At 36.3% G+C, this 21,362-nt stretch overlaps 1 protein-coding gene across 1 annotated transcript in view; it reads right to left on the bottom strand.

The window, feature by feature from the left end:
- Positions 1-21,362, bottom strand: part of EIPR1 (EARP complex and GARP complex interacting protein 1) — a 72,221-nt gene that overhangs the window by 47,292 nt on the left and 3,567 nt on the right. The window contains exons 2-3 of the mRNA XM_058019348.1: positions 16,278-16,361; positions 11,289-11,421 (exon numbers count right to left, since the gene is read on the bottom strand). Coding sequence (XP_057875331.1) covers positions 11,289-11,421; positions 16,278-16,361 — 217 coding nt within the window. The remainder of the gene's footprint in view (positions 1-11,288; positions 11,422-16,277; positions 16,362-21,362) is intronic.

The following is a 21,362-nucleotide window of genomic DNA, read 5'->3' as shown; positions in this document are numbered from 1 at the left end:
AACTCAAGTGGAGAAAGATATATAGCTCCTTCCTAAAAGGCTTATAATCTAAGAAAAGCAATTATGAAAACAAAACCAAATAGATACAAACCCAGAAATACCTTGGCAGTCAAACCTTCAGCTCAGGGATGTGATACAATTCCTTTGACCAAGTACCCCTTATGTTTATATCAAATACAGAGTCTTAGCGGTGTGTACAATCTCACTGGGATTGGAGGTATGGATCTTTAGGAGGGATGGATCAGGAAGCTGAGAGGGGACAATCACCCTTTATAAACGTCAGCAGCTAGAGTGCATGGAGCTGCCAGCTCAAATGAGAGATTATGGTTTAGGATTAGAATGTAGACCAAAGTGGCAAAATGCAGCTGGTGTCTGCTAGAAGGATGAAGCAAAGGATAACACCATCTTCTGACAATGAGAAGGAGTTTCCTTTGTCCTTGTGTAGAACTTTAATAAGTTCCGTGTCTAGCAGACAGGTCTTTGCTATCCTCAGGACTGAGGGATCCCAGGCTGCCAAGACCAGTGGAAAAGTCAAGTTCGGGAATATTTAAAGAAATTGGATCCTGGTAACCCATCCACAAGAACTGAGGAATGGCCAACATATTTATGAGGCCAGTTTAACTTTCACTTATGCAACAAAATCGTTGCACAAGGATGCCTAAACACAAACTCTAAGAATTTACATGTTTCTACAAAATGTTATTTACTGTAACAATAGCATTGACTGGAGATGGCAAAAAAACACATTCTCTTGCAGTCTTCTATATTAGTGGATATCAATATTTGAAAATAGAGTTTAAAAACTATTTTGAATTAGAGACAGAAAAACACTTCTTTTGTTCTAAGTGAAAAAATAATTTAAAAAGGGGAAGAGAATTAAACCTTTTAACAGTGAAAGAGAGAGCAGTCTGACAATTCAAGAGATTATCCCTCAATGACAGCACTAATTCAGAAGCATTTTATCCACTTTCTGCATTTAAAGCACTCTTTTCAATATCATGACCATTCTGTTATACTTGAATTTCTGTCATTTTCTCTCCTCCCTCTTCTGACACTCATTTTCTTTTGCTTCATACAAAAAAATGTTGCAATTATCCTGATAATCACTGTCAAATAAAGATGAGATCCTAAATCAAAGGATAACAAGGATCTGTGCTTCAAGTTAATTATATTATACATGGTCCATGGTCCCCCAGCTCTTGAACTTTTCACTCTGCATCTGCTCCTGCTCACTGGCTGAGGCACTGCTGAGCTACCTACAGCAGTCTTACCTGCAAGTGAGATTATAGCACTGACTATGATAGGACAGCTACGTTACCTCTCACCTGGACAAAACTCAATGCACATATAGGCACAGAGGCCTTCAAATTTGAACAGAATTAACATGGAACAATTTCTCAAGCTGTTCATCACTTGTGTAACTTTTTTCATCACGTGGATCAGACAGGCAACCATTTCATTTAAAAGCTTACTGAAAACTACTTGTAAAGAAACACTCAAATTACATATAACAGCTAGAATTCCTAGGAAAAAAAAACATTAAAAGAACATTAGAACATTAGGACATTTATTTCTTCCTTCAAACCATGGGAATAAATCTTCTGTACATCCTACCACTACTGCTGAGAAGAGGGAATACTTACAGACACATTCCACTTCCATGCCCATTTTAATGACTGTAGCATATCCCATGGCTGTACCAATGATTTCCCTGCACAGAGTGCTTTCATTACAGCAAGGCAAAAGTGTCACCTGCTGTCTTCAATACGAAGCAGATGAAGCATCACCAGCAGCATTATTTCCAGTATCCTTACTGATCAATTTTCTCTACAGAAAGTTGGTTTTTTTTTAATACACGAGTTCACTGGGTGTAAGTGCAATGCGCCAGGCAGCCATAACTCATTGTAGATTTATTGTTTTGAAATAATGGATTTTAAAAGCAAATTATTTTCAACAAAATTAAATACCAGTTTTGTGTTTGCATGCTCTGAATCCAGAAAAGCAAGCTATATAACCACTGCACCAGGGCACCTATCTTGTTTGAAAAAATCAAAGTGAAAACCAGGATGTGTGCACACACATGCCTGCCTGCATGTGGAAATTTGCAGGTTAACAGCTTTGTCCAGTCTCACTTCCTTTTGCCCTCTGGTGGCTTTATATGTCCCTACATGAAACAGAAGTGCAGAACCTATTTTTGTAGAAGTTTATAAATACATTTGAACAGGGACAATAAATGTGTTTCCACATATGTTTCCATAGATTTGAATAAGAATTTGAATTCTTAGGAGAAGCAGAGGCAAGTACAAATGCAAAAGATGACAACAACATAGAAACTTACTAATTATGTTTTTAAATTTAGATTAGATAAAGATTCTGCTTTTAAATTTAGTTTTACCTCTTTCTAGTGAAAGGAATTAATCTAGCTTTATCTTATGGATTTAAAACAAAGATTTATCTGAAAGGCCAAAGTCAAAACCAGAGGAAGCATTCCACTGTGAGCTCCTCAAAAAGCGTTATTAGAGTAACAGTGTCAAGTACTTTGTCTTGCAGACCTGACAGTTTGAGGTAATTTCATGCCATGGAAAAGGTGAGAATAGAAGGACTCAAAAGATGAGCTCTTCTGTTTACAAAAGTTAGTTAATGCATGTAGAGAAAAACAGTTCAAGCCATCCCAACATGATGTAATTACCACTCTAAAGTGGTAGTTACAGTTCAGGAAAAGGCTCTTTATATCAAGACTGACAGTTTTCTGGGCCTTGTGTGCAGCAGTAGATGAGGAAGTCAGCAAACCATCAGCATCCTTACAAAGGACACTGAGAATAAAAGAGAAGTGATTTTTTCACAGCCCCATGAAAACCTGATAAGCCTTTCTATGAACTCAGAAATCACCAAGCTGGCAAACAACTCCAGCTCATGATCTGATTCAGCATTTGGTACCTGAAAGCAGATAGAAAAGATGTACCTTCTTCAGAAGAAAGAACTAGTATGAATTAAGGCAATTTTCATTGCTAGAAAATTATCATTGCTAGAAATTTTGCCTCAATGAGTGCATGCACCTAATACCCAGTAATTAAACATTCTCTTCAAATTGAGCAGCATGAAGCTTTCACTTTAATTCGTGAAGATTCTTTAAGAACCTCCACGACACCTACTATCTTTATCACAACAAAACCACCCCGAGCACCAGACACCATAAAAATGCTATACAAAAAAGGAAAACTGTTTCAAAATATCCTCTTCTCTAGAAGGCTGAAATTATCTCTAAAACAATTACTCAATTTTGTGGAATAAGCCACACAACAGGATCAGCATATTATTGAGATCAGCAGAACAGAAATTCTTGACCAGATCTTCATACCATAATTTATTTAATATACACCTTTATCACATCTTTCACCTAATTTCTGAAGTATTTGCATGTTTCTCTTCAAAACATTCTCAAAAACAGTCTCTATTTTATAGAAGTCTGCAACGGAAAACTATGACAGGTATTTATTTTTTTGGCAACTTGCTTAAAATAATGTCAGGTACAATTCTCCAGCCCTGAGGCCAGAAAGCACAATCAAATGAAAATTTTTGGAGGCTAAGTTAAAAGAAGGAGGCTACACTCCAACTACTCATTAATTTCTTGGACTACATTCTGGGCATCACTGTCTGTAACTTGGCCCACACCAAAACTGCTCAGGGAGCACCCTCACAGTTCAGCAGTAGGCTCTACTGCAAGTCAGCCCCTAGACCAAGGCCATGGCCCTACTGTAAGGTTATACATGTATTGATGCATATGCCATGGCTCCGAGTTATTAGAATACATATATAACCTTACAATAGTCTAATATCCTGAGATTATTTATTTTACTCTACAGGTTACAATTTCCAGCAAAAATTTTCATTATAGCAATATTGCTGTAAAAAAAGAACCAACCGACCAACCAAACAAAAACAAAACCAAAAAAACCCCCCAACAAACATGCAGCTAATTGATAGCAAAACCTGATTATTCAACATTAAGACTTGCACAGCCAGCAGGTTCTATCCCTCACAAACTAGCAGGTAAGGCTTGTTTTCTTAAATTGTTTTCAGTGTTGATACAGCTCACACACATACTTTTCACATCAGCTTCCACCCTACCTGACATCATTAGAGTAAATTATTCCGAACATCAGACTTTAATGCTGTTGTTTTTATCACCTATACTGTGACATACTAATTTTCAGGTTTTCAATTCATGTTTTCAACATAAAAGTACTCTTGTGGTCATGAAAATACCCTTGCAACCCAATTTACAATTGCATACAATCAGCATAACCATTCTGTTTAGTTTGCTGGCACAGTTTAAAACAGCTAAAAGAGAAGCTGAAGCGTCTAGACCACTGTTCATCTAACAGCAAGAAAACTACAAATTAGACCCAACAATATAGATCTAACATCTTGGCAAATTATTTCACCAATCCTTTCAGTAAATGCCACAGAAAGGAAGAAATCCAGGAAAATGGCAGAAGTTGCCACAGATAAAGAAGAAACAAAACGCAAAACAAGGGAAATGCTAATCAAAAGCCAAAACATGCAGACATTTAACCACAACAATAGTTTTTTGTATAGGCAGACAATCTCTGCTAACACCTAAGGGTGCTATCCCTAACATTTCTCAAGCCTCCCACTGACTGACTGCCCAAAAGCTATTTTACCATGTCACACTTCTTTGTGTTTTCACATATCCCTTAGCTGTTTTTGGGATCTCCTTCCTCAGGATCTCCTTATTTCTCCAACTGTACCATTGCCTTAATTTCCTCACTTTGTGTTTCAGCAAGCATTTCCCCTACTAGACCTGTGACAGCAACAGTACAATTGTCACAATTATGCTGTGAGACATGGTCCTTCACTCTTGCTCCTCCAAGCACATCTTTCTCCTGCACCCAGGGTAGCTGCAATGCAATCACATCCCAAAAATTCACCTTTGCAGTAATGGAGACCACTACCAAGGGCCAATTGGAGATTCAGCAGGCAAACTATTTTCCACCTATGCAGAGTTTTCAGTCTGGATAATTTTTCTATTTCCTCCCCTTTATCTCCCCATCATGTCATGCAAAGCCACCAGCAGTTTGCCTTAACCCTTCCCAAACAATTTTACCATTGCTCAGTTTCTGTAGAACATGTAACAGAACACAGTAACTACCCAAGTGGCTGGCCATTACACAGTATCAAAATTCAAACAAACCACCAGTTTCTTTGCTGACACGCTAAATAGATTCATCTGTATCTCAGAACAATGCACAAATCTGGGGGTTAATTCTAGCTTATAGGATATAATGAAAACCATATTCAGATTTTGCAAATAATGCTGTATAAGCTATAATTATATTTATAAAACATTATTTTAGATTGACAGCTTTCCCCAAATTCATCACCATGATCATTCACTTCAACCTTTCTACTTAGTATTCTGGTCCACAGAGACCAGATCCAAGACTCACTAGAAAAGAAGCCATCCATTGCTGGCAAATGGCTGTAGAACTCTTTAAACAGCTTACAGAAAATCCCTCTGAATTCCCCATTACTTTAATGATGTAGCTGAAGTTTACTTTATAAGTCCACAGGAAGTAGTCTGCCTCCATTTTAACAGCATCCCAAAACAGCAGATGAGAGACAGGGAGGGATGTATAAACAAGGCAACAGATTAAAAATAAGTTCTGAATTAAACAAAGCAAATTCAAGGCATGACTCCCCCAGCCCCTGAACCCACATAAAATGTGCACCCACCACTGCAAATCCACCTAACTTGGAAATTTTTCAAACATCCCATAACAGTGTATGACAAGCAGGAGTTACAAAATGGGCATCATCAATATACTTCCAAGTATTACCCAACATCATATTAATCATTGTATCAATGCAGGGATCCACATTTTTTCAGCTATTTCTAGAGCTGAGGCTTCCATCACATACTTTACATACAAAAAATATTAAACACACCCTAGCCCACTGACTGTTAGTATTTCTTGTTGCCTCAGAACATTATTAAAAGTCTATGAAATGGCTTTCTGAATTCCCCTCCTATAGCCTGAAACTTGAGCAGTATTGAGACTGTATACAGATAATTTTCCAATGGAGTCTAGCACTTTGTCAGGTCTCTACTGTTCTAGTTTCCGAGATACTCCCCTTTAGTGTAAATTACAGGGTTTTGTCATTTCACCTTTTCACAAAGAAAAAATTATCCTAGAGTAGGCTAGGATGCTCTTCTGAATAATGAAGCAAGCTCCTTTCAAACTTGGAGTAGGAATACACGTGTGAAATGATTTTTCCCCTTAGCAGTTGAAGACAGTGCTTGGTTAGTTACCAACTTCTTGAAGACTAATTTATGTTCATTTTTAAACTTACTATATTTAGTGTACCATCATTCTCCTTGGTTCATATCATTATTTGAAGGGTACATTCCTGACCCTCAAACCCACCCCATAATTCTTCTTTTCTGATATTTAAGTGTGGATTTCTACTAAGAAATGCTATGATCTCCTTAATTACTTTGTCACCTTTCTTATTCACTTTTTAGAAGTGCCAATCTGTCCAATTTTAATTTAATGAAAGTAATAAAAAAGAGAATAGTCAACTGACTACAACTAACCAGATCAGTAAAAAGAAGAAAGGTGTAAAGTTCCTAGAATTGTTCTGACAGAGATTTTCCACTAAATGCAGCATCCTCCATTTTAATTCTGGGCTACTGTAAAGCAAATGATATGATTTCAGCTTTGTTGAACATAAATTTAGGATATTAGTAAGTATCACAGGCAAATAAGCACATGTAAATTTTCAGGGATTAGGCATTAAACAAATTACAATGCAACTGTAGCACTTTATCTTATAGTCACTTTTATTGTCATGACCCAAACAACATCCCTAAATTATATTGTTCTCTCAAGAATCCAACCTTTTAATTTTTTTAAGACCTGATCTGTCTCATACTGAACTTTAACAATCTAATATAACTTCTAAAGCAAGAAGACTACCAAACTAATTTCTCCCCTTGATTTTTACCTACTTTAAAGCTGTCAGTAACAATCTTATTCTCTTCAAGAGAAAAAAAAAACAATAACACCACACCCCTGTTTTAAGTCAGTTGATCTGCTGTAGTAGAAGAGAAAAATGATGCATCAACATGTCACGAAACTAATAGTGATGAGTTCTTCTGGATACCTCAGATATTAATTTTACAAAGCCTTCTTCCCCTGCCCCTGAGATATTCAGACTATAATCCTTCTTTTCTCCTCTTATACTTAGTTTCTTTCATATATTTATGCACTTTCTCTCTTCACCTAGGGAATCTGTGATAAAATATAACATTGCTAATTCTCACAACATCAATTAGCTGCCAAACACATTTGCAAAAAGAGGAGCTACTTCTCAGTGTCTCCTGAAGACACATTCTGTCTCTGAGCAATGTCAGTTACACCAGGATAGTCTTTCTTAATACATTTCTAGCACAAAATATTGGTGAGTGAGTTAGAAATGTGTAGCACAGGCAACTGCTGTGCCACCAGCATAGCAAATTCCTGATTCTGGGGGTTGGACAAGATTATACATAACTAGTAAGCCTAACACTTGAGAATAAAATCATCTTCCTATAATATCAGTCATAACAGTATAAAATTTCCTAAGTGGCACATTCATGATCAGTGAGGGTGGGAACAACTACAATTGAGGCAGGAACTGAGTCTAATAAGTTCTCCCTTTGTAATTATGTGATTAGGTCAGTATTTCTGAAGTGTGTGCATGAGGAGGGGCATGAGGGGAGACAGTTCCACAATTTTTTCTCTACATTAAGACAAAACATCCCAGAAAATGGAATTTCTGGTTAACATCCAAAGACACAATTGTTCCAATGCTACTGGAACAATTATGTTAATGTCATAATTGAGTTAATGTCATAGTTATGTTAATGCCATAATTGAGAATGAATCATTAATAAAGCCTTGTATGTTTTCAATGTCAAAATTAGACAAAGTTGTAAATACTGATGCTAACAAAAAAAGGCTGTTTCCTTCATTTTGTCCTTAGAGTCAGGAAGGTATTTTCTTTTTTAAAACCTAGTTACACATTGATACTCTAGTAAAATATCTTGAACAAAGAATACAGAGCACCCTTTTATTTAACTTCACTGTTTAGAGGATATAGTTCCCAAATTACATATTCAGCAAGGATTTAAATTTTCCTGTGACTTCTTGTGAACAAGAAGATGAGCCATCTTATTTTTACTTTTAAGGGGGACATTCTTTTCTTGAAATCATAGAATTTAAAGATTTGTAAAATCAATGTCAGTAAATATTCTGATGGACTTCATGTAAAAAGGCAGTAAAGCCAAAAAAGAGTCTGCATCCAGTCATGGAAATGTGCTATACTTGGCACATTGGACATATTTTGCTGAGAGCTTCTAAAAGCAAAAGTTTATCTCAAAACAATGACTGAAGTATGGTTGCTGCAAGTTTAGTCACTTAGGGGCAAAAAATCTGATTTTATCAAAAGTAAGCACTTAAAGAAAATAATTTAGTGGACAACAAGCAAATTATTTTTTATTGACATAGAAGCATAGCCATTATGACTCATAAGTACATGACTTTGTTCTTCATTAGGTGTAATAAATAATAAATACATTTTAAGTTATACCTCTTTATGACTCTTTCACTTATAAGTCAAGGACAAGTAAAAGTATTTCACATATCCATGAAGGCAGGAGGAAAAAAAAAAAACATGCTCCCAGAGAGTGACAAGGCTAGATTGTTTCTACTTCTGAATGAGGTTTCCTACTCACATGTTTCAGGAGAAAACAACCCATACACATTTACATATCCACACACATGGGAAAAACCTTCAGATCTAAGCATGATGGTGTGGGATTTTTTAATAGCAGTTAAAATACTGTATTTGAAATAAATAAAAAAAAAACCAAAAAAAAAAAAAACCAAAAAAAAAAAAAAACCAAAAAAACAACACCAAAAACAAAACAGGAACAACAAAACCAAATCAAATGTAGGAACTTCCCCATATAAGAGGATTTTTAGAGTTTTGATTAAGACTTCCGGTATATCAATTCAAGGCATCTCTCAACCAGAGTTGTAAAAACTTCCGAGCATCCTTACACCAGCACTCTTCTCAAAGATAGAGATGGCTTAAACTTTATGTATGGACCTTAACCCCAGAGAAAATCCACTGTTACCAGCTGAATGCACTCACCCATTTCCCATGCAGAATTCTGAGCACTCAGAAGAAATTACCAAAAAGCTTTGCATATTACATTATTTTGCTAAGATTTATTCCCTCATGAAAAAAGAGAAGCAAACCAGCACCTCATTTGTATTTCAAAACATAAAGCAAGATTGCTGGTGTCATCTGTGACTTTCAGCCAGTAGTATTAACTATCAAGCAGTCAAGTAAAAAATAAATAAGAGTCTCAATGTCTCAATAACGTAACAGGGGATGATAACAACTGGATAACATGGAAAGATTTTCACTGCATTTGAAAAAAGAAATTCATATTCCCCAAACTTCCTATATAAAAGGCAAATTCCTCCTAACAAAAATCAAAATCAGGACACCTATTTGCACCTACAACATCTTTTTTTTAATACATCAGTTATGATAACTCTTTGCAAATATGCAAGAGTAAAAGAAAACTCAGTATCTTTCCCAATATAGAAGAGGAAATTTCACCCTATTCTATTACCTTATCCAGTGAGCTAGGAAATGGAAAATGTACGTAATTGTCTTCTCTTCAATGCTACATTTTATCACTTCTTTAAGCAACTTCAAAAAACAGCTATTAATAGTGGACACATCTCACATTTCTTCAATCTCCCAGTTTCAACAACGTTCAAGTCTTGACACAAGAGACGGGCACAATACTTACAGCTATTGCTGAAAGTACATCTCATTTGACTTGTAGTTCAATGAGAAAATTAGTTGAGTCATTTTAAAACAACAAAGAAATGCAACACATTAAGAGTTGTAAAGGTTTCGATTGCTTAATTTGGTTGCATTACTACTTGAAATAAGTTGTCTGCTGAACTCAGTATTCCTTATTACAGAGCCCCACACTGTGTGCTCTCAGTTCCATACACTGCTATTTAGAGTCAGTAATCTCCATTTGAGAATGAGAACTTGTTTTCTGCAGAAAGCTAATGGCTGATAATTCTAAAGTAAGATGCATGAAGACTAAACAACAGAGCTTAATATTAAGAAATCAGATAAACTAAATCTAGAACACAAATAATCTGGAATAGAAAACATTCATGTGATTTATTAGGTCAAATAAAGGAAATTGGAAATATCACAGAAAGGGTCTCAAAATGCCCAAAATCATTTCATGGAAAAACTTACTTAACTTATCTACTATCATTGGTTTTAAAAAAATCACCTAAGATTTGCAAAATAAATTCAAATTTTAGCAGTTTTCTTTCAATTTAAAAGACTCAGGAGAACTAGGCAATCCTGGAATCCTCTCCTTAATATAATCAGAAGGCTGAACAGCAGGAACACACATCACTACAGCTGTTCACCAATGTACAAAGCCTGAAACTAAATCTGTAATTGTTATACTCTTGGACTGCATTTCCATGAAAGAACAGATGAATATTGACTGGATGAAAGAATATTTATTTCAAATGACACCTCAGATTTCTTGTCAGAGAGAAAAATCAGTCCCTTCCCTGAGTGATGCAAGTCGATTTCTCAAGTCCTATGATAGAAAATCATCACATCTGCCTCAGGAATTGCACAGAGACCCTTAATCTCAATAGCTGTGTGCACTTATGGTAAGGTTAGACAAGGAACATTCCTACTGAGAAAATATTTAGATAAGAAGCTGCAGCCCTCTGTAGGCATACCTGCATTTCAAATATGAAAAATAACATTATATACAAACTTCATCTGCAGTTTTATGTTAAGCTTGATACCAGCACATTTTGAAAGACATTTACTTGCACTTTTAAAAGCAAACATCAATAAAAATTATGCTTAAAGTAACAGGAATATATTTTATTTGCCATGCTTTGCATTCATTAGCCAAACATAAGGCTTATTTTGCTGCTTTTCTTAACATGAATGCAGAAGTGGACTTCTAACCAAGATAATTGAAGGACATGACACAAATGAGGTATAATTAAATTTTGCAGATTTTCTTAGAAATGCTTATGTTGGTCATTCCAACTGAAAGCGTCTACACCTAGCTAGAGGTTTGAACTTGACACATTCAAAAATATCAAAGCATTTGTACAACTTGGGCATATTTAAAAAGGACTTACTTTTATTGTAGCAGGTTGCAAGTACACCTTTGTCGGCAGGACTTGTACTAATGTGCCAAATTTCACCCACTTGATGAAGAAGAACATTTTTGTTTATAATGTTATTTTCATCATCAAAATCTATGATGTGAATCTGCAAATACAATAAAATACAACATTAGGGTTTCAAATGTTTTCCTGTGGGTCTTAATTATAGACAATGACTACATGGAACGCTTTAATGAGATTTTTATAACCGATATCTACTTTAATTAATTGTTATAATAACAATTTACTATATCATTGATTTCATGCAGGATTAACTTTTTTAGGAAAACACAAGCCATTTCCCTCTTTGAGGAAATACCCTGCTTATTCTCAATTTTCAAGATAAAGCTTGAAGGTGATTTTTCATTTTATGGCTAATAGTAAATAAGCCACATATTACAATTCAATGCTTCTTATAGCAATAAACAAAAGTAACAACATTACAATCCTTAGTCTAAATGTCTGCACCAATTCTGTATCCAAATCATATAATTCAAATCATCTACAAAGAAAGAAGGAGAGAGAGGGAAAGGACTCTTCTTGAAGCAAGTACTTTACACTCAGTAAGAAACTTTGACAGTTCACTTTAGCAGTCACATATCACTACCAAGATACAAATCTACTCATTTCATACTATATGGAAACAAAGTACTAAAAGATGAAGAAAAACATTATTTAAATATACAGATAATATTTTTAAAAGACAGAATGAAGTTTGCTTTTCATTATTTTAATTTTTGTTTGTTGCAGGTTTCTTTCTATGCTTTTGGGGTTTTTTTAACAGGTCTACCATTTTTCCCTCCCTTTTTTTAGTCAGCTGTTCTTCTATAGCTGCTGGAGAAATACAAGGAATTTAGGAAGATTTTAGCCTGGCATAACGTACAGAAGGAACTTTAGTCATGATACTAATTCCCCTAAGCTCAACAGTGGACAAATAAATTTAGAAGACTCACAAATTTTGAAGAACTGTATCCTCATTAAAAATTAATTTTCAAAGTTGGGTGAAAAATGAAGAGGGAAAAAAAGCGAAGAGTTATCCTATCATCATGACTGAATCAAGTTTACTAAGTTTACTGAATCACTGCAAAGCTCTTAGCTATGCAGAAATGCAGATGATCTTATTAAAATACAGAAGTTGCAATATAGGTCTCTTCTTCATCTTAACTTCATCTTAACACTATTGTTTTTAAGGGGATGAGTTTACACGTTACCTTTTATTTTACTGTTCAAACAGTCATCAGAAACTCCTTCAAATATAATCCTGCACCACATCACCTATATTATTCTTCCATTTTGTCATCCCAGGCATAGAACTGCCTCTGCAGTTGATCAGCAAATTGTCTTTTGAGACTTCATTTGCTGCTTTGAACCTAGGAATCTATTTAAGAATCAGAACACCTTCCATCTATCCTAACACTGCACGTCCATCCTAGAGTGACAAAAAAGATCAGTTTAATCTCATACCTTGTTTTTGTTTGGGGTCTCCTTTGGCAACTCAGGCCAAGTTTCTCACCGGAGACAGTGAACCATAGATGTAAACCCCATGTCCTGCAGCCACACACATCTCTTCCCACACTAACCAGGTTGAAAGACACTCAGCACATAAGGCAGTGCTCTTTACCCCACCTGAAGCCCTTTGAAGGCACAGATAACCAATTTCTGCCTGCTTTCTCTCTGTTACATTTCTGATTCAGCTGACAACATGGACAGCTCTAAAGTGGTGGAACACAAGGAAGCTCATGAAAGGCCCAGGCTGAGATTTTTGGGAAATATGAAATTTAATTCTGATGCAGCAGTATTGTTTACATTTTGTGAGTTGAAAAATGACAGCTTTCACAGCAAGGCCAGCCAATGAACACTACCTACCATAGTAAGTTGATCAGCAGAACAAAAAGAACTGCAAAAGTTCCTCCAATGTTTTTTTCACTAAGAATCTTCCTACTGATTTGAATACATGATATATGGAATACTCACTAAATACGAAGGACAACAGAAATTGCATAGAAAGTATTTGAATACCCAATACTGTACACCACCATGTACACCATTAAACCATGTCCTCAAGTGCCATATTCAAACTTTTTTGAGCTCTTCCAGGGATGATGATTCCACCACTTTCCTAGGCAGTCTTTTCCAATGCTTTAAAACCTTTTCCATGAAAACATTTTTTCCTAATATCCAGCTTAAACTTCTCCTGGTGTAACTTAAGGCTATTTGACTATTTTTTTCTCACCTGTCCTATCGCCTGCCTGGGAGAAGAGACCGACCCCCACCTGGCACAACCTCCTTTCAGGCAGCTGTAGACAGTGATAAGACACCACCACCCCTCCCCAGGCTCCTTTTCTCCAGACTGAAGAACCCCAGCTCCTTCAGCTGCTCCTCAGAACAGCTGTGCTCCAGAGCCATCACCACCTCCATCACCCTTCTCTGGACACACTCCAGCACCTCAAAGCCTTCATTGCAGCAAGGAGCCCAGAACTGAACACAAGGTTTGAGGTGCTGAGTACAGCAGATGCAATGCACTACATAAATCATGAAAATAAGTATTTTAAGTTCTAAGATACAAGACTGAAAATAACTTGAAGAGTTCTGACAATGAGATGAGGAAAGAATAAATTACATACTTGGATATTTCCAATGGGTACAATAAACACAAAGTTTAGCAACAATGAAAGTACTGAGGACAAAAGTTCCAAAAGTACACCATACAGAACACAGTGCTACTCCTTAAACCATTTGCAGCATGATATGAGGACCAAATGCCAAGTCCTATACACTATTAATATGTCAAACACTAACCTAATGCAAAATCTTATAAAAATTTTCCTTTCCTTTGAAATACTAGTATTAATAGGAAAATATTTTCACCTAAAATATATTCTATGAATACCTAAAATTGCTTTATACAGCAATATACCTCAATGAGGCAAAACTTATCATGCCAGCTGTAAAATTATTGCTCTTTCATTTGCACTATACCTGCCCATGACCAGAAGGGAAGAAATAATCTGCAGATGATAAAACCTCTTGCTGTGCAGGACTTAGTAAAGTATTAAGTGTTGCAAGAAAAGCTCATAAGTTTGGTCAGGTAACTAAAAAAGTTTTTAAGTAAATGTAGAGAACCTAGTGCTGAATTAAGTTATAATGAGCTGAGCCTAGGGCACTTCTTGGGGATTGAGGAACTAGCTGAGAAGGAATGATGGCCTGAGGCACAGCTAAAGGCCAATAACCTCCAAACATTTGTGAATACACTAGAAATTGTCCTCCATTTCTATTGCTAATGTTATTCCCTGGAGAAAGAAAAGCATACTCGAAGTTGAAACACATGCAAACATTTCTAAAATACATAGCATATACAAAATAAACTTTTCAAAATCAAAAAATTTAAATTATTAAAGATCTGTTGGCAATCAACTGGTGAGAACCACTCTTCTACATCAATTTTGTATCAGGATTTAATTAGTTGAGCAGGCTGTAAGACCATCACAGAAATAACAGTAAAAACCCCCCACATTATACCAAATATTTGAAGAGCAAGAGACAGCACAATCAAAAATATAACTGTGTGCATTGAACTTTTAATTTTAACTAAGTGTGTCTGCCATTTATTTTGTTACTCCTTGCCCAAGTATTACTTGAAATGGAAATAAACTGAATACTCCATCCCCCTTATCCTTGGAATAACTTTTCTTGAGTCTTATCCAGTCTTATCATTGAGTAATGAACTCAAATTGGGAATTGACAGCTGACATGTCCCAAAGCTGTAGTTCCAAGTGATTTTGTGTAGCCCATTACAGGCCATTTCTTAAGAGCTGGTCACTCCATTCAATGCCAGGGACTTCTGTGGTGGGTGTCAGCCTTGGCTAACAGGCTCCCACCCAGACACCTGCTCTCCCCAGGAAAGATGGGGAGAAACCAGGAAGAACAGGAATGAGACAGTTTATGTGCCATGCTACAGACAGGGAGGCCACTAACTAACTAATTTTCTGGGCAAAACAGGCTTGACTTGAGTGAAGGAATTAGTTCATTGGCAGTTCAAATAAACAAGTACCTTCTCTCCCCCACTTTCCAGGCTGGACTTCAACCCAGACTCCTCTGATCCTTTCAAGTGGGGCAGGGGGATGTGGGGCAGTGGTGGTTATGGGTGTTTTCTCTCTGATGCTCTTTCCATCTCACTCTGTTCCTCTGCTTCAGCACAGGGCCTTCACGGCAAACTGACTCACCTGTGTCCTGAGGAGGATTCACTGGAACCAGCCGTGTCTGGCACAGGCAACCCCTGGCCTCTTCTCAGAGCCACCCCTGCAGCTCTCCTGCCACACAAGCCTTGCCACCTGCACTCAGTACTGCCTTCTAACCCTTTCAGCCTCAAGAACTTGTTTCAGTATGATTTCTACTGAAATTCAGTCACAAAAATTAAATATGCTGTATAATTACAACTCAAAGACTTCACCTCAGAAGAAACAGCCCTATAGAAACTGAGCCATGAAAGTCACTCAAATTTTAATTTGAATTGTTTGAATGATCAGGAAGGAAACAGCTGATTTCCAATAATGAATATTGAAAAATCCAGTTTATAAAGCAACATGTACACTGAACTGTGCATGTACCAAGAATCCCATTAGAAGCAATTAAGGCCTAAAGAATTTTGTTTTACTTTGCATCTCTTCAGGGATTTAAAGATAGTTCCAGAGCATCTATAGATTTAAATTAACAAAATTATGGCAGTTTCTTTACTAAACCAATCTGATTTAATCATACAACTTAGAAGAGGGATATGATATTCAGAAAGTACACACAGCTTTCATTCACCTCCATTTCCTATCAATATCTTTACATTCTACCAACAGAAGTCTTCACTTGACTGTCAATGCTCATACTCAACAGGAAAGGAAGAGGGATGATACCAGAACAATGTTACAAAAAGTGGTAAAAATTACAATTGATATTTGACAGAAAAATTACCTGATTATCATATCTAAGAGACTGTGTTCCAACCAAAAATCTTATTGCATCTGTTTCTGCTGTCTGAGGTGTTAAAGCTCGTGCCTAGGAAAGAAGAAAGCCATTAGAAAAGTAGAATTAATAAAATCCATTAATTTCAGCAGAAATTTTGAAACTTATGTATCAATTGTCATTTTAAGCATTACATACTTTCAAATGGCAGACGTTCTTGGCCTTTATGCCCATTTTGCTTAGTATATTTTTTGTGCAATTTCTCATACTTGTGAGGATTGAGGAACACGGGTACCAAACACATTACCTGATCTTCATTGTAACAGAGATAACATCAAATGCAGCATCTCACCCAAACTAATTTTCCTTTATCATCTGAAAAAACTCCATAGAACACTGGACAATTTTTAACTATTGTTAAAAAACAATAAGATATCCAAGGAAGAAGCTGTTTTTACAAGAGTTTTCACACTACTCAGGTTGAATAAGCCAATGTAAAAATTAATTTTTTTCTCACCATTAACCACAATGTTTAGAAGCAAATTAAAAACCAAGCCTCCTCTTTTCTGCTGAAGCCCATTAGAGATAAGAGTTGTCTGAATGAAGGGAGAAGTAATTTGTTATTTATCTTTAAAACTTTTGTCATAATGTTATTTCTTTGTTGTATTATGTTAAGGGCATTGCTAGAGTCTCTGCCTTGCTTCTTCAACTTACACCAACCACAGTCTTGAAAGAAGCAAAACAAACCAGTTAAGGGCCATGGGAGACACTGATAAACATAGCACAGCTTGAGCTAAAACCACAATCACTAGTTTGCACTAGCCACTAGCAGAGACTCTTAGACAATTTTGAGTAAATGGAAGGTAAACTATTACTCAAAGGCATTTTTATACACTATATTTGTGAGGAATATCTGCTATTTCTCCATGAAAAAGATACCCTTAATAATATTGTTCAATATGATTTTTTAATCTAAAAATAAATCTCTGCAATTCACATCCTATGTGGCATAAAATAGCTCTGATCTCTCCAGACACTAAGGCAAATATTTCAAGCAAATACTGATGAAGGATTCAGGTAAATGCTGAATGGCCCTTCTTACTACCATCCTGTCATGCAGCTTGTTACCCTCGGATTCAGAAACACTTCAATATCATTCTATTTGAAACTTATTTTCAAATTGATACTAAAAAGATGCCTAAAGGCTTGGAAAGCAATATCTGGAATATATTAGATCCCAATGCCCAAATTTAGAGCAAATTAATTCTAGAAAAGCAATTTAAAGATATTTGACTTTTCTTAAATAAAGCAAAGCCACGCAAGGCGTTGTCCAGCAGCAGCAATAAGGAAAAAACTAATTTTTTGGAATAATCTCAGGATTTGTATAGAGCAGATATTTCTTTCTTGGTATCTGAAATGTGTAATTTAAACAGTGTAATATTTTGTGTAAGATGGAGTATAAAAAGTTTAAAAATGCAACAAGCTTATCAGTAACAAGCTATTAGTGCTACACCTACATTTATAATATCTATATAGTGGGGGAAAAAAAAAAGAAATAGAGAAATAATGAGTAGTTTGTGTTCAAAATACTCATACAGATCAAAGATCTGCAGTGTGAATCCATACCAATCTACTTTACTTTTTTTTTATGCAGTACTCATCTACAACAAGCCTAGAGTGTTCCTGATTGACAGACACAAGTTCACCAAGATGATTGCAGAAAAGCTATGGTCTTTAACAGAATTTATATTTGCAGATCTTTGCAAGCATTTCTTTTCATTTAAAAGACCTGCTTTGAATTATTTTGAGAAAACACTAGAAATGAGCCAACAGCTATGTATCGCCTTCAAACAAAGAAGCTTCTGTTGTTTCTATACATCAAAGAGATGCAGAGACCTCCAGGACCTTTAAAGAAATAAAGAACTCAAAGAGGTCTCCAGCCCTTCCAAAGCTTTTCAAGTAGGTCTGGTCAAGCTGCTTTCAAAAATGCATAAAGTTGGAGACAAACTTTATGCCCAAAATAAACTTATGTAAATACATAGTAACATTTATGTCATCAGCTTCTCTAGCTTTTCCTTAAAATAATTTTCCATTTTGCAGAAAGAAAAAAAAAGGGCATGAGAAAAAAATATTTAGACACATTTTACAAGAAGAAATACCATTGTTTATTCCCTGACCAAAAAACCCCAGCAACATCCATACACAGGATACAAAATTCAAACTCGCCAAGCCTTCATAAATTAGGAAGTCTGATTCATAATATCAATATCAGAACAATTGACTTTCACTTGTCTCCTGCACAAAGATATGTGTAATTTTGTCTACTCTGAGTTACTTGGAGAGAAAAAGTTGTTTCAACAGATGAAGACACCAAGTAATCCTTCTAATGAACAACACAGCTGAATCCAGAGTGCTGTCAAGATCAAGGAAAGTGCCTTAACTTTGTCATCTCGTCAGAGCAGGTTGCAAATGGAACCTTTCATAAAGCATCCTACCTTGACTGCAGCTTATAGATAGAAAATAAGCAAAAAAGTGTAGTAAAATGAATAGTGATTAATCTAAACCAGTGGAAATTATTATTTTTCTAAATCTGCACCCACAGAACACAGAACTGTCTATAGCCCAAAAAGAGTTTACTACTGAGCTTATGTGGAAAGGGGCTTTTCACAAGGGCACATGGTGACAGGACAAGGGCCTTAAGCTGAAGGAAGGCAGGTTTAGACGGGATATTAAAAAAATTAATTCTTTACTGTGAGAGTGGTAAGGCGCTGAACAGGTTGCCCAGAGAGGTTGTGGACTCCCCATCCCTGGAGCTCAAGACTCAGCTGGAGGGAGCTCTGAACAACCTGGTCTAGGGATTGGAACTGGCGGATCTTTAAGGTCTGTTCCAACCCAAACCATTTTAGGATTCTACCCAAGGTATTAGACTATTACTTACTAAAAAAACGGGCATAAAGCTTAGAAAATAATCAGAATACACATCTGAGAGACACAAGCAGCAAGTTAGCAAGTAATCCTTACACATGCTCTCAACATCCCACCTAACTGACAGTGCTAGACAATGCAACAATCTGTGCAATTAAATCATTTCATTTTTTAAAGAAAGCCTAACTGTAGGAAAAAAATATTTGCAAGACAAGTTTAAAACACTGTGAACCACAAACAACTTTTTGGCTACATGTCCAGATATCATAGTTATCAACAGCCCTATGAGGAAATGTGCATAGTTTAAAGCAAGCAGTTTCACAAAACAGGACAACAACTTAACTGCAAATCCACTACAGTAAATGCACATGCACAGGACATTTAGAACACAAGCTTGACAGAAAGTAGTATCAAGATAAAGCAAAAGAAACAACTATCATTGTAGCAGAATGCAGGTAAAACTAACTGGAGACTGGGCATCATGTCTATGCCTACACTATGCTCAGTGTGATGGTGGGCAAAGATCACCTTCTACCTTGCCCTTGACAATTTAGGCCACCTGCAGAAAAATAAAAACCCTGGATAAAAAGAATCTATTGTACTTGACAACAACAAGAGATGATCCCGAAGAACACAATGGCAAACCTCAAAAGGGTGAAGAAGGTTGGTTTAAACTAAGAGCATTATGGAACTGCAATGCACTGATTCTCTACACTTTGTTCATAATTTCTTCTGTAAAATTTTCACTCCTCAACATCTTTTGAAATAGCAGCCAAATGCACAAAGTTGTTGTTTGGTTTTTTGTTTGTTTGTTTTGTTAATTTGACTGTTACTATTTAGGGCATTAATAGACAAAAAAGTACTTGCTCAACACATGTTGTTGTGCTGATGCATTGCACTGGTTTGATATTAACAAACAAGAAAACAAACACATCCCAACACTTGAATATTTCTATTACATTTAATACAAACAAAAAATATTCTTGAAACCAGGCATCATTTGAAATTCATACAATCAATCTGTACTAACAAATCATGAACTTACAATGCACAATGTAAGGATACAGTATTGGCTTGAAATCCCTAAATTTGAATTTAAAGTTATTTGACCATCTGCATATGCTGAAAACCAGGACTAGCGTACTGCTACGTGGGGTGAGGAGCTGGATTTGCTGATGCCTCATTCTGGAGGCAGAATACAAGTTCCCTGCTCCCCTAGACAAGCCCCAGGCTGCTAATGTCATGAATGTTATTTTTGCCTTCTGGCACAATTTCAGTTTTCAAGAAGTAGACTTTGATTTTTACTTAGGTAAGACAGCCTTGTTTCTCCCACCACAGTAGGAGACTCTCTCAGTGACTCTAATAAGCTGCAGTGACTATCAGTGAAAAGGTTGGCAGCACACATGGCCAGGTGACCTTCAATGCTCTCAGACAGCTGTTTTCCCCAAGTCTTTCACAGCACAAGAATTCCCACCACCAATGTATTTAGTGCATTGACCCTATTCCAAAGATTGACAGATTCTGTAAACCCTCACAGTGAAGAATGCAATCTGCACACAGACCTGCATAGCACAATCATCCTCAGAAAACCCATTCATTTCTCATGAAGGTAACAATCATCCTGTAAAAGTTCCTTCAAGTTCACCTGCCTGTATCTTTACATTGTTATTATTCTGTACCACACCTAACAGTAGGAAGAGCCTACTAATTGCTTAAAGGTCCTAAAAAATACTTTCCAACTGTTTCACTTCATGCATTATGAAGAATCTTTGGGGGATTAGTTAAGAGAGATTTGACACTTACCTACTTTTGTTCCTCTAGTAACACTTTAAACCACAAAGGCTTAAAATATACAGGATTGGCACTCATGAGGCAAGTAATCTTAGAGAAGAAAGAGAACTGATACAAAAGCTAGGAATTTAGTAAGACATTATTAGGCAGTTTCTTAAACTGATTCAATTTTCAAAGTAAATCTTCCAAAGACATTGCTAAAGCTGGACCAAAATTATCAAGTAGGTTCTGCTTAGGCTGCTCTCTCTGAACCCACAGGAGACCACAAAGCTGCCCCCAGGGAAGAGAAGACCACTGCCCATAGGAGCTATAGGCTCTGCACTCCCACGCAGGAACAGAGCCAAGCCTGAAAGCCAGCACAGCTTTCCCTGGGCAGCT

This window comes from Melospiza georgiana, chromosome 3, assembly GCF_028018845.1.
Source record: "Melospiza georgiana isolate bMelGeo1 chromosome 3, bMelGeo1.pri, whole genome shotgun sequence".
NCBI classification, from domain to species: domain Eukaryota; kingdom Metazoa; phylum Chordata; class Aves; order Passeriformes; family Passerellidae; genus Melospiza; species Melospiza georgiana.
Note: the sequence above shows the minus strand (reverse complement) of the source record. Positions and strands in the feature narration are given on the sequence as shown.